General features: G+C 34.7%; 1 protein-coding gene across 1 annotated transcript; it reads left to right on the top strand.

Annotated features, from left to right (window-relative positions):
• Positions 1–743: 743 nt before the first annotated feature.
• Positions 744–9,752, top strand: LOC104111572 (SWR1 complex subunit 2). Its single transcript, XM_009621300.4, has 11 exons — positions 744–1,009; positions 1,136–1,205; positions 2,230–2,301; positions 2,471–2,514; positions 2,602–2,860; positions 3,205–3,280; positions 3,378–3,497; positions 3,675–3,743; positions 4,865–4,907; positions 8,534–8,599; positions 9,292–9,752. The coding sequence occupies exons 1-11, from the start codon at positions 939–941 to the stop codon at positions 9,485–9,487; spliced, it is 1,086 nt and encodes a 361-aa protein (XP_009619595.1). The 5' UTR covers positions 744–938; the 3' UTR covers positions 9,488–9,752.
• Positions 9,753–14,248: the final 4,496 nt, after the last annotated feature.

The raw sequence follows: 14,248 nt of genomic DNA on the forward strand, positions 1-14,248 counted from the left end.
TGTGATTTAAGCAAATTTTTAGCTTATGAGATAGTCCTCAAACTTGAAGTGACATTTTAAATTTTTCTCTTTGACATTGTGACTACATGATATTTTCTTATAGTTTATATGGTAAGAGAGAAAAAATTATGAAATTCAATGACAAAAAGTAGCAAAAAACTGAAAATATTTCATCACAAACTTTGGAAAGTTCAAAAAATAACTTTTACCATTTAACATTCTCTCATTTTTATTTTGAAGCTCAAGAGTCAAGATAATTTTTCCTTCAAGTGAAAAATCAATTGGTTAAGCATAAATTTTTTATTAACAACAGAAGGAAAAAATATTTTTTACTTAAGCGGAAGGTCTATGCACAATCTCCTTGACAGAAGAAATTATTTTTAGTTTTTATTACTTCGGTTCCATTCTATATTGTCCTCATTAGGGTTGACATAATTTCCATTCTATATTGTCCGCAAATATTTTTTTTTTTGTTTGGCCAAGTTTTTGGAAAGAGTTAAAGTGCTTTTGAAGAAGCAGAAATAGTTTTTGAGAAGTAGAAAAAAATAGCTTCTATTCGAAAGCAATTTTGTGAGAAGAACTTTTAAGAAAAATATATTTAGAAGCAATTTTCAAAAATTTAGCCAAACATTAATTAATGCTCAAAAGTGCTTTTCAAATTAATTAGACAAAAATAAACTTACCAAACTAGCCTCACAATAAGCGGAATTTAGAAGGTTGGCCAAACAGCCCAGAAACCAATTGCATTTGATTTTTAACACTTCGTTGCTGAATAAATAAAGGAAAGAGAGGGAAATTGTACTTTCTCCGCTACTTCTGAATCTGATAGCTTAACGAACACCAATTGTTCGACAAAACGTCTGTAAAGGTTTTAACTTGATAAGCAAAACCAAGATTCTGAAATCCCCACCAGCAAATTTATTCGAAGAAACAGAAATATGGAGGAGACCAATAAAGAGGAAAATGCTGTTTTTCTCGATCGTTCTTCTCGAGCTACCAGAGGCAAACGGTAAATCAAGAATCCCAATTTCAATTATTTTTTTCTCTTTTTTTGGAGTGTTTGTTGTGTTTATTTTTCTACAATTTGAGTGTAATTAAGTTTATTTGCCTGTTCAAAATGGGATTTATGTTACAGGATGACCAAATTGTTGGATGACGAATTGGAAGAGGATGAACTTTTCTGGAATCAGGAAGCTCTTAAGGATGTAGGTATCTGTTGTTTCACTAACATGTTAGTACATTTTTTCTGTGTCTCTTTCAAATTATAGCCAGTAGGTAGCAGCTTATGCTTAATGTTTGTGTGTACAAGACATTTATTTAATTTTATGAAAAGATCATTTTTTAGCACCCTAGTGTGTGGCGTAGTGGTCAACGAAGTGGGATAAGAACTGTGATGTCCTAGGTTCAAATCCCAAAAAGGCAAAAAAAATACTACTAGGTGATTTCATTTCCGTCTAAGTCTTGGTCGGTAGAGTTACCCGGTACCTGTCCTGGTGGGACTTGGGAGATAGCAGGTTCCTGGTAGAAGAGTCGAGTTGCGTACAAGCTGACCCTGACACCGATGTCATAAAAAACACATTCTTAATTATCTTGGAGGTTTTTCCATTTGGGGTTCCCTTGTTGTTTCCATAGAACATGCCTATCCAACTCGTTGTAAGGCTCAAAATGATCACCTTTATGAATCAATGAAATGGATTATCGGGTGGAAAATTTGAGAACTAAGAAACCAAAAGCGTTAGTATCCTATGCGTGTTTATTGGTAATTGTAGAGGCAGAGTGAAGTGCAACTGCTACCGGCTTTTAGAGATTTAGGTGTCTTTGCTTTCTCTGGCAAGTCAAAAAATAGCATTGGAGCAGGAAAAAAAATGATGAAAACCGAATTTTCTGAGATATAGGTTTAATTGTGCTTCTAGAAAGAAAATAACAGTGGAAAGTTTGTTTCTCTGGAATAACTGCAGCCTCTGCACTCTACTTTTCTAAAATAATAATGATAATTATAGTAGCTGCAGCCTCCATTATGCCCAGCAACACCAATTGGAGTGCAATCTTTGACTCAAATCTTAGGTCTTGACATCTCCGATCCATGGTTGGATATCGGGCCTGCAAGTTTTAAGTTCTTAATTGATTTGGCAATCAAGAGCCACGCAACTTCCATAAAATACTTGGTTTGTGCTTGTTTGGCCAATTTGGTAATTGAATTTAATGAGCTTTTGTTTGGTTGCATCTCAGGAAGAGAATGACATAGAATATGAAGAGGAAGGGGAAGCTGTTGATGTTTTCGATAGTGACTTTGATGAAGATGTAAGTCCAGAGTGTTCCATTTCTCATCACTGACCTTTTCATTACACAGATTATAGTGACTGCTTGGTCAGATGAACTAGCAGCTCTAGTTTGGAAGGGTATGTTTATATGGATAATTCTGTTATTGTGTGACCTCTGCTGAAAATGAGTGACCTATTGTTGGTCTCAGGAACCTGAGCCTGATGAAGAAGGAGAAAATGAACCAGATGACAGGTTTCACACATTCAAGTTGATGGGAAGTGTCCTTTTTGTTTCATATGGACAGTCGTTAGGTTATAACTCTTCTCTTTTCTATGGCAGGACACGGACCAAAAAGCGATTGATTTTTCCAGGAAAACCATCTGCAAGAAAGAAAAAGAAAAAGAAAAACCTTACCAAGTCAGAAAAGGCACCCCAAGAAAATGAAAAAGCTCCAGATCCGTCTACTCCTTCTGAACATCATGATGCTCATGATGATATTGAAGAAGAAAGAACAATTAGGAAATCAACAAGAACAGCTGTCATTGTAAAGCAAGCTGAAAGAGAAGCCATACGTGCAGCCTTGCAGGCGACAATGAAGGTTTGGTGCTTGCAGTACTATGCTATTTGTCATAATAATACTAACTATAATTTTTTACATAGCACACTTTTTTCTTTTTTTGATGAAGTAAGATGTTTTATTAAAAGACATCATGAAGACGCAAAAGGTACAAAAGAGGGATTGTTAGCTCCAACACATCAATTATTTTCTGGATTTAGGACAAGACCCTTTTATTCTTGTATGTTTATTTAGTTTGTAATCCAGTGTCACGTGCTGGTTTTTCTTGATTTCAGAAATCATTACATGGACACTGAAATTAGAGTTTGTTTTTATTTTCTACCACTATTTGGTTTGTACTTCTGATTATGCTTCTGATCCTTCAGCCCATAAAAAGAAAAAAGGAAGGTGAAGAAAAAAAGATGACTCAAGAAGAGATGCTTCTTGAAGCAGCTCAAACAGGTTTGGATACATTTCTTTACTCAATAGAATTACTTTCAGTTTTTATCTGTGCATTTTCCACTAATTATATGTAACCTGTCTTTGGGAAAAACTGCAGAGGTCATGAATCTGAGGAATTTGGAGCGTGTTTTAGCAAGGGAAGAAGAAGTCAAGAAAAAAGCCATTGTGCATAAAGCAGTTTACACTGGCCCTCAGATACGATACCTATCCAGAGATGGCAAGTACCTTACCATAATTTAGGATCCCTAAAACTTTACTCTCTTCTCTATATAATAAAACATTCATATACTAAGCTGCTTCCACTTGAAATAGTTTTGTTGGATATTTATTTGAAAACTCAGTTGTTTGCTATCGTTCTGAACCATGCATGTTAAGGTTGTCTTGCTCTCTGCAGGTTCTTCCTATCTAGAGTTTGTCAATGGAGCATCTTTCAATTCACAGATTTCAACAACTTCCACTCCATGTAATTACAAGTCTTGATATACTCCATTCCTCTCTAAGTTTACATAGCCCTAGCAATCAGCATCATAGTCTTATGGGATTCCACGTTGCTAATGTATTTTTAGATGTTATTTATCACTATTTACTCCGTTATGATAAAATCTGATTTTCTTAGGTAAATGTTCTGTTACTGCTTGCTGTTAGCTTTCTGGTTACCTAGTTGTTATTATTGTTACCTAAGTGCTTGCCCAAGTGGAATTAATTGTAAGGGTCTAATTGCCCTGTGTTTATGGGATTTATTGAAACATGTAATCCTTCAGAATTCTCCTAGAAAACAATACTGTGGCCACATGAAGTCTCTCTGATTGGTATTAGGAAGATGTGTTTGCTGTATGAAAGCCTTATGAGTAAATGTTATGCTTTTTTCATCTGATAATATAAGTGAAGGGAAAGGAGTCGTTGGTTCAAGTCATAGTTTTTAAAGTAGAAACTTTTCTAGCTCTAACTTCTCTAATGAAAAATTGTTCTTATTTTTCTCTTCACAGTCAAAACCGTATCAACTATGAACTTTGTGAAGTCTTAGTTGTCAGAAAGTTTAAACTAAAAGAAAAATTATGAATGTTTTTTGGTAAGAGATGACAATTTTTGTACATTTCTTTCGAGTTTGAGCACTTATCTTGCTTTTTATCAGTATGAGGTCTGAACAATCAAATACCAAAAGTTTGCAGTGATAGCTAATTACCACTCATCTTAGCAGTTAGGGAACGTCCTAAAACAAACCAAATAGAAGTAAATTTTTATCCTGGGCAAGGTCTTGCATTTGAAAGCAAGGATTAAAAAATGCTTATACTTCTAACTGTGGTGCCGTTATCCTGGATTTATTAGGTGAAGTTCCACCTTATTTGCTCTATTTGCCAATCTTCCTGGACATTAGCTTAGTAGTTTCCCCTCATAAATGGAACTGGTGTTTACATTGGTTATCTTAGACTAGCTTTCTGGCACATAAGTTCACTATTTTTGTTTCTGTTTCGAGTAACTATATGAGCTTCTAAGATTGTTGGTCTTATCATTTTTGCAGTTAAGTTCTTTCACGTGTTTCAACCACTGACAGCTTATGATTATTGACTGGTTTCATCTTTACAGACCCCGAGAAGGCAATTTGTACAGTTACTGGGTTGCCTGCACGGTAACATGCTATTTCCCCATTCTCTTACTGATGTTTATTTTTATTAAGTGTCTGAATTCTAGCAATCATCAGTAAAACTTGTAGTTCTAACCTACTCTTTTGATAAATAAACATGCATTCCATAAAGGGCACACAGCAGGCATGAAGTATCTACAATACAAAAACTCAAAGTTCTCATGTAAGAAGTAGCTAGGAAATTTTGCAAAGCATCTATGTCATGTACATTAAACATGCTTCTCAAAAACACTAAAAAATACTAACATCTGTTTTTGTACTATGTCAAGTTCTTTTTCCCCTCAAACATCTCTGATTCTTTTCCTTACCAAATTACCCAAAAACTGCAAGGCTGGTATGTCTAGTACCAGCTTCCCTGTCATACCTCGCCCATCTATCCCCCCCACCCCCACCCCCCACCCCCAAACCTTGTCTGCCATACTCCACATATCTAAAAATTCTCTCCGAGGTCATCAAAGCTTCATTCTACGATTGTACTTGGACTGATGCTCCATTCCTCCTCACATCTTAAGGTGGAATGGGTAGTGATACTGAATGATCTCTCCTCTCAATATTATCCATTTGCTCCTCATTTTGATCCATTGTTTGGTTCATATTATGGAGATCACCATGCACTTTTTGAAACTGCAAATGCATCTTATTAATTTTCTGTGCAAGTGTGTGCAGCAAGGCATTAGTATCCTCAATCTCCTCTGTAGTCTTAGCTTCACTTGAATTGTCGTTAACACCTGATTTTGACATCTCAAAAATAATAGAGTGAAAGTACCTTATCAGAAAAAATAGGTTGAAAGTATAATGATCCTCATAATCCTCGTTTTCCGCTCTTGGATGGCATTAAAAATAATCTCATGTACATGTTTCCACTCCATTGGAATCCTCGAAGTTTGTTTCAACTCATTGAAATCACCAACAAGTAACGAATTTCCTGAGGCAATTTCTAGAAAGGAATTGATGCAAACAAAGAAGGACCATTAGCTAACAGACTTGGATCAATGAAATTCAACGAAATAAACGAGATTACACAAAGGAATTGGCACGAATGGTAATTGAATTCAAATATTAAGAACGTTTTAATGCGAACTAGCACTAGGTCATTCTAAACAAGAATATCAAATGTTAACCAACAGCGGAAGATCTCGATCTACCCAACAATAGAAAACTTCAAACTATCCAATACTTAGACATTTTTTTGTGATTTTTACTGATAGTTCTTCTCGAATCTGAGTATGAACAATACTCAAAATAGATTAAAAGATTGACTTTTGGATTAATACATGAACTAAGGAACGGACGTTTATAGGAATAAGCTCGAACCAAAGCTTTGATACCAACCCATTTGGGATGCTCGCAAGCTGAATAATCAAAAAATTGATTCATAAAAATAACAAAAATATAAATTCCCCACGAATTGAAGAACATAAAGAATCTCATACCCTAACTGAACGTCTATGGTAACTAATGATATATGGAATCATTCATCCCAAAGAAGGACAAACAAGAACGAAGTGTATAAAGATTTAAATAAGAAAGAATTACCGTCAAGAATCAAACTTGAAAGTAATTTCGACGTTTAATCCGAATAAAAAAGTTCCCAACCTCACAAAGATGTTGATCAATCTAAAAATATGCCAAACTACTGTCTAATTTGAGTTACAACTATTGATGTAGTTAACACCTACGTCCGGGGAATTTGTTTTGGCCCAAAGTAAAAATCTCTCAATTCGACAGGCAAGCTTGGCGCACTAGACCAATTCTTTAAGCTCAGTTCATCGCACTAAGTTGTATTTTCCAGCCCATTTATCTTCTCATTTCTCAGTGTGACACATCCAACCTCAGTGCTTCCAGCTCGACATACTAAACCATCACGGCGTGCTTCACCATCAAGCAGCTTCATTTTCGGCCTCTTCCAAGCAATGCTCGAGCCTCCAAAACATGGTATGCTTTGCATGAATCTTCAAAACGGCTCTCCAAGCATTTTCTAACCATCTCTAGAAGATCGTGTAGCTCCTTGATATGCAATTCTTGGACGCTCTTGTTCTTAGAACGAGTCAATGGTTATTTTGACTGTTCGGGATCCATAAGGTGCTCCGTGCTATCCAGGATCATATCATTCTATCTTGCTTAGAAAGCTTCTTCTCTCAGTCCAGATGAATATTCCTCCATCTCCTTCAACTTGGAAGCTACCAAGATTTTCTTACCATTTTGGCGATATATATACTAATTTTTGCCCAGTATACTCTAGAAGATATCTTTCTATATGAACTAATATCCCATTTTTTTACCAAAAACATTCGAAGTATACATGTATGCTAGTCTTCAAACTATCTGTTACGGTACTTTAAGTTGCTCAGACACGGGTGTGGGTGTCCGACACGGGTGCAAATCTAGAGGTCAGATCCTTCGAGATGTAAATTCTAAGATTCGGGGATACGGATCCTAGTGCAGATATGGGTGCAGGGATCCAACTAAAAATAATTCAAAAAAATAAAAATATTTCTAAATTATGAGAAATTTTGTGGAATACCTACGTATAGCTTGTAAAGTGTGGATTTCTTTTTTATTCAAGTTGTAGATAAGTAAAAAGATTGATTTCCTAGATAAGATATACCATTTTCTTCAAATTTACCCTAGTTTTGGTTTTGATTTCGGGAATCAAATTGTATCTCGTCTCGAGTTTTTCTGTCTGTTCTGGTGAAAGTACCCTAAATTGTTTGACCAGATCCGGTACGGATCCCATACCCACACCCATACCGGTATCATGTCGACACGGGTGCGGCACTTAAACTGCCGTGTCAGAGCAACTTAGACGGTACTGCTGCAAAGTTTCCATTTAAAAAAATAACTTGTAGTTCTAGCCTGTTCTGGCTTATAGCCTGTTTGGACAAGCTTCTCCAATCCTAGAAACACTTTTTTATTTCAAAGTTTAAGTGTTTGGCCAAGCTTTTGGAAGAAAAAAAGTGCTTTTGAGAAGCAGAAAAAAGTAGCTTCTCTCCAAAAACACTTTTTTGAAAAGCACTCTTGAGAAAAATACACTTAGAAGCAGTTTTTAAAAGATTGGCCAAACACTAATTGCTGCTTAGAAGTGCTTTTCAAATTAATTAGCCAAACACAAACTGCCTCTCACCAAAAGCATTTTTGAGAAAAAGCACTTCTCAAAATAAGCTGATTTTTGCAGCTTGGCCAAACGGGCTATTAATTCCTTTTGTTTGTCTCCAAACTGCCATCTCTCCTGTAATGATATAGGCATGAACCGGGTACACCTCCATTTTCGTTCTCTTGAACGTGTTTTATTTTTTCTCAGCTTCCTTGTTTCTTCTTACATTGATTCTCTCTCGTCCTCTCTCTTTCTCTCTCACACACACACATAGAGACACACTGAATCTAATATTAGGGCTCTATACTTTGTTCTCTCGTATAATTTGTCTGTGTTTCTTGAAGCTTCACTTATGTATTGCCTAAAAAGGGCAGAGAGATTACATATGTGTACATGACCCTCCGTGTGTGATGCTGTAGTTGATGTATTGTCATCTCTCTATCGCATATAATAGTCTTAATTTGGATATTAATTGTAGTACTGATTAAGTGTTATTTTCATCATTGATAATGTTCAGGTATCGTGACCCAAAGACTGGGCTTCCTTATGCAACTAAAGAAGCATTTAAGATCATCCGTGAACGGTAAGGATTTATTTCCTTTTACTGAATATTTCATGGTTCTTGTTATGGTTTATTGTGATTGTAATTAGGAGTCAAGTCATTGCAATCTCTTTCTTACTGAGCTTCATTTCAGTAAGAATTAGTTGGGGAAGAAAGTGTAGTTTATTATAAAATGAATACTTTCTTCCCTTTTGATTTTCTTTGATCATGCTTTTGGAGTTGAAACTAAAATAAAAAAAAATACAATTGCTCAAAGTTGTGGCCTATTGGTTAATGAGGTGGATGAAAGTAGAAGGCAAAAGAAAAACAAAAAAAGAAGAGAAAATGGTGGAAAGCCTATGATGCTTGCTGTCCTCCTCAACTTTCCTCTGCCTACGTTGTTGACTTACACATTAATTTCAGATTAAAATATTTATGTAGTTTTCATTGAATCATGATTTTTAAAGAGAAAGGGACTGTATCGATCTACGCAGGACGGCCTTAGAATAATCTATTAGACAATAAGTTCCCTTTACTTATCCTTGTAGTTTTTGCGTGAAACTAGAAGAGGCCACATGAACTTGGGTTCAGGCGTTAAGCTATGAAAAAAAGCTTGTTTGCTCTCACAACTCTTTTCAAAGGTTCAGTTCTTTTAGAAGTACGGGATGCATATTGACCGCCCTTTATAAATTTAGGGTTTATTTCCTTCATGAAATTACTATTTCATCTTACAGGTTTGCTGATGAAAGTAGCAGGGACCGGGAGAAAAAGAATATGGACGAGTTGTCTCAGGCAATTTCTGGGCAAGGATTTACCTCGAGACAAAAGAGGTCAATAGTTCCAACTAGTAGGCAATTGCCATATTCCCGGGTATTTGCTCGTTTCCGTAAGTTTCCTGCTGATGATACCATTTCTGTGGATTCAGAGTAGATGCAATGTACACATTAGTCCTCTTTATTTCTAGTCTAGATCTAGATTTGTAGAGATGCAGAGGTAGCATCTTTTTCTTGATTAGGTTGTAAATTTTGTTGTCTCAGAGTTTTGAATGACCTTTATATGAAATGTAAAGGATCACATGGCGCGTAACCCATCTGAATCTACCTCTATAAACGTAGAGCTTACTCCCTCCATCTCATATTATGTGAAGGTGTTTGATTGTACACGAAGTTTAAGAAAGAAAGACAGATATTTGGAACTTGGGATTTTAAGCATGCATGTCATGACGTTTATATGGCTATAAAATCATGTTATCAAGGGCGGAGTGGATAATTTAGATTTAAATTGTTTCTAAATATAGAAAAATGTCATTCTTTTTTAGATATACTAAAAAGAAAAGTGTCACATGAAATTGGACCGAGGGAGTTGATGGTGGAACAGCCCAAACCAAGATCTAGATTAGGCGTAGCCCCCCACTCCCTCTTGGTCATTGGGTTGTCGCCTTCGTGTATTTACTATAGTTTGAGATTTGTTATGACAGTAAATTTACCTAACGAAACGGAGAACTTTGCTCTCGATATGTACTTTAGAAGTTGTTTTGCTTTCGTCGATTATCCTCCTTAGTCCGGAAACAACAACAAATCCGGTATATTCCCACGCAGACCTTATCTCCCTACCTAGTGAGTAAGAGATTGTTTCCAATAAAATTGGAATTGACATGAAGAGTATGGTAAAGTAAGTTCTTTAAAATATATGTAATGGAGGATACAACTCGATAGGGAGACATCAGTCATCTGGAGAAATATAAAACTCAAAAAGCTCCTCGTGGTATACAATATACATGCTAGTCAATTATATATTCCCTCTCATTATAATCGTCACTAAATTTGGTTAAGTTAAATAACGCTAAACAATTAGTACGTAATAAAAACTCAAAACATTTATTGACTATAAATCGTACAGGAGGGATTACTTAATTCTATTTTTAAATATTCATAAGTTCGAATATTTTAAGTCATTAGATTAGTCATGATGTTGCTTATTACCGTATATTATATAAAATCATACACTGATTCTGTAGTGACGATGATCGACTTGAGAAACACAAACAAGGAAACTTCTAAAATAGGAAATTTTCCACTTCACAAGAAATTAATGAAAACGAATTCTAGAACGTCTGTACAAGAAACGGCCAACAAACAAGTAGAGAAGAAAATCTTTAAAAAGGAAGAGAACCCATCATGGTGAAGTATATATCCCTTAGAGAGAGACTTCGATATAAACTAAGAAAAAGAAGAGTCTAAAGAGAGGCGGATGAAATGAGAAAACTTGACCCTAAAATGTAAGACTAATATTTATATATATTCATATAATTCGAATTTCGGGTCGAATTGGATTAAAATTATATCAATCTGAATCCGATCCAAATATCCGAACTTTTAAAAAATCTAACCGAATTCCAATCCAAAATCCGTTCGGAAATCCGAAATCCGAAAATCCGAATAGAATGGATCGCTTATAAAATTACAAGCTACCCGTATTCAACTACACCATGGGTGATGATCAGTCATGATTTCATCCGGTCCGGAGGAAAATGAAATCAACGAAACAAAAAGTCACTAGTTAAGAGAAATGAAAAGAGAGAAAAAGAAAACATAAAAGAAAAAGTATGTACAACCATCTTAATGCACAAAAAGAGGCCTAAAGTCAAATTTAATAAGACGACCTTAAACTTTTTAATTGAATATATTAAAAAGCTAATGTTGCCTTTCTTTCTTTATTTCTTTAGCTTTTTATTTATAAGATGGTAGTGTTAAAAGACATTAAGCCTTTAACTTCATATAAATAATACTATTATTATTATATTAGTAAAAATTAATTCAGGTTAATAAGATACTTGCCATGTGTCATTTTAACTTGCAATAACTTTACAAAACAAAGATACTAGCCATCGTGTATTTACAATACATTACATTGGATATTATTATAAAAAATATTATTTACTAATACGAAGACTTAGAGCTTGATTCACAATTCTAAATGTTTCTATTCTGAGAAGAAGACAATCTTTCTTCCTCTCTTTCTTTTTTATAAGAGTTTCATATTTGTTTTACAAATTTTAATATTATCTAAGAGAAAAAAATAAATTAAAAATTTTGTAATGCCATCTACACATGACCGACGGTCGGGAAAACCAAACTGCTGAAGTTGAACCTTCTAATGGCCATTATATATGATTCAAGGCAAAATATTCAGTGCAACTTTAATTTTGCTTAGCCCCTATAATCATTTAGTGTTTATCATGCATATATGAGATAATTATGTTCTTGTGGAGCTGTTTACACTAGATTAATTTATTTCTTCTTGCAGTTGAGTCCTGAAGCCCTTAACAACCTTTTAGTTTATCATTATTTTTTTGGTATAATTAGTCTCTATGTACGTGCGTTGCACGTGTATTTCATACTATTTTTTATAAAATATAGATAATAAAAATATTATATACATATATATTTGAATAATATTTGATTTAGTTATAAGTTACAATTTAAATATAACAAAAGCTAACATTTTTGTATAATCTTAAGACTTTTTATAAAGAAAGTCAATAGGCATACTCTCTAACAAACTCAATCTCCATTCTTTTAGCCATCACACTATCAATTAAACTTTAGTATATCTTCCTTTTGAAATTTGATTGCTCTGACGTTGTTGGAAGAAGCATTTATTGATCAACTTTATCTTCTCTATATCCTTCAACCATAGCGCTTTCAATTGCGTCTTGAAATAATTGTCGTTTTTAAGATTGATTGCTCTTTTCTGGAATACTCAAATATCTCCTTTTCTATTTTAATGTGCATGTCATACACAATCTCCAGCTTTATCATATATAGTGTTAGAGTTCAAATCTAATAAGTGATATTAAATTGCCAGACATTTTATCTAGCTAATAAAAATTAGGTAATCAAGTAAGATAAAAATAAGAAAAAATATTCGATTTCTTATTTTCCTGTAAAATATTAGAGATTGATGTCTCTATGATGATCTGATAGGTCACTTTGAATTTTGGCCTTCATTTCTGAGTTTTGAGACCTCGAATAACTCTATTTAGTATTTCTCGAATTGCGTGCACAGTCTGACTCTTTGAAATGACTTGAGTTGACCACGATTAATATTTTATGTAAACGGATCCGAATCCGTATTTTAAAAATCCTGGTGGACCCATATCGTGATTTGAGACTTGGGCGTATGCCCCAAATTTAATTCAGAAGTTCCTAACTTGTTTTAACTCATTTTGCCAAAAACTAGCTTGTGTGTTCTGTATTCATTATTGTTATTGTGTTGATTTCCAGTGTTGTTACATGAAATTGCGAGCACAATTTTAAAAGGCATTTTTGGGGCGAGCCCCGGGGCGAGGCGTACCAAAAATGCCTCGGGGCAATGGTATGGGGAGAAAGTCTCAAGAGGCGTACACCCCGCAATTTGGGGCGTACGACCGGGCGTTCGAGGCACGTTCTTTTAGTAAGGAGTAAGCCCCATAGACTTTTTCAAATTAAAATAAAATTTGTTGAACTAGTCATTCATATAATACCCAAATTCTCAAAAGTTAGTTTGGTAATTACTCAAAAGGTTTAAAAAGGAACTCAAATGTATTAAATTTAAAAGTAAAGACCTTTTTATTGATTTAAGCCCTAATTCATGGTTTTTCCAATTTGTTATCTTGTCCGTTAGTCTGCTAATATCTCCCAAAAGCAACGAATATTTAATTATTTTTTACAAATACAAAGAGAGCTACATTCTTCTTCATAGCAGCAAATTCAAAGTTCAAATTGCAGGTTAATCATCATTTTTGTTCCTCCATATAGAAAACTTTATTCTTTTAGACTCAAATTATTTGTGCTTGTAAGTAACGTATAATAGATTGTTTTGATTAGTTTTTTGTGTGGATGGAGCACACATATATATAGTTTTCTTCAATTTTTATGCAATTTTACCTGTTTATAAATATTTACTGTCATTATATTATATTATAAAATATTAAAAATTAAATACCTATGGGGCCCCGCTGAGGCTTATGTAAAACGCCTCGCCTTACGTCTTTTAAAACACTGATTGCGAGATCGGTTATTCTGGATTCTTTGATTACAAGAATTGAGTTCTTTTTCATAAGTCAACTGCCTTTCTTTTCCCGTTTTCCTTTCTTGTTATTATTATTTTTATACTACATACAGGTTATTGTAAATGATCCACCTTATCTTCGCCACTACTTCGTCGAGATTAGGCTCGGCACTTACAGATTACAAGAGGTCGGTTGTGCTCATACTACACTCTGTACTTCTTGTGAAGATTTTGGAGTCGGTCCTAGCGGCAATCAGTAGATTGCTTGGATCTGGTGCTTGATGGAGACTTGAGGTACAGCAGCACGACATTCTGTCACGACCCAAATTTTCCCTCCGTATGACGTCGTGACGACACCTAATCTCTACGACTAGGTAAACCTAATATTTGCGGAATAATGAAAAGAAAACATAAATCTAACAACTAACTGGAGCAGTAACAACATAACTGGGTACCATGCCGCCTGGCATGTACAATAACCAACTATTCAAAAATATACAGAAATCCCAAAACTCGGAACATCATAAGTCACAAGCTACAGAAGGAAATTAGTATCTCTATACACCAGAATCTAATAACAGAGGTAAGGAAGGGTAATGACATATGAGGGAATAGAGGGGGACTCTAAGGTCTGCGGAC

This window comes from Nicotiana tomentosiformis, chromosome 4, assembly GCF_000390325.3.
Source record: "Nicotiana tomentosiformis chromosome 4, ASM39032v3, whole genome shotgun sequence".
Lineage (NCBI taxonomy): Eukaryota > Viridiplantae > Streptophyta > Magnoliopsida > Solanales > Solanaceae > Nicotiana > Nicotiana tomentosiformis.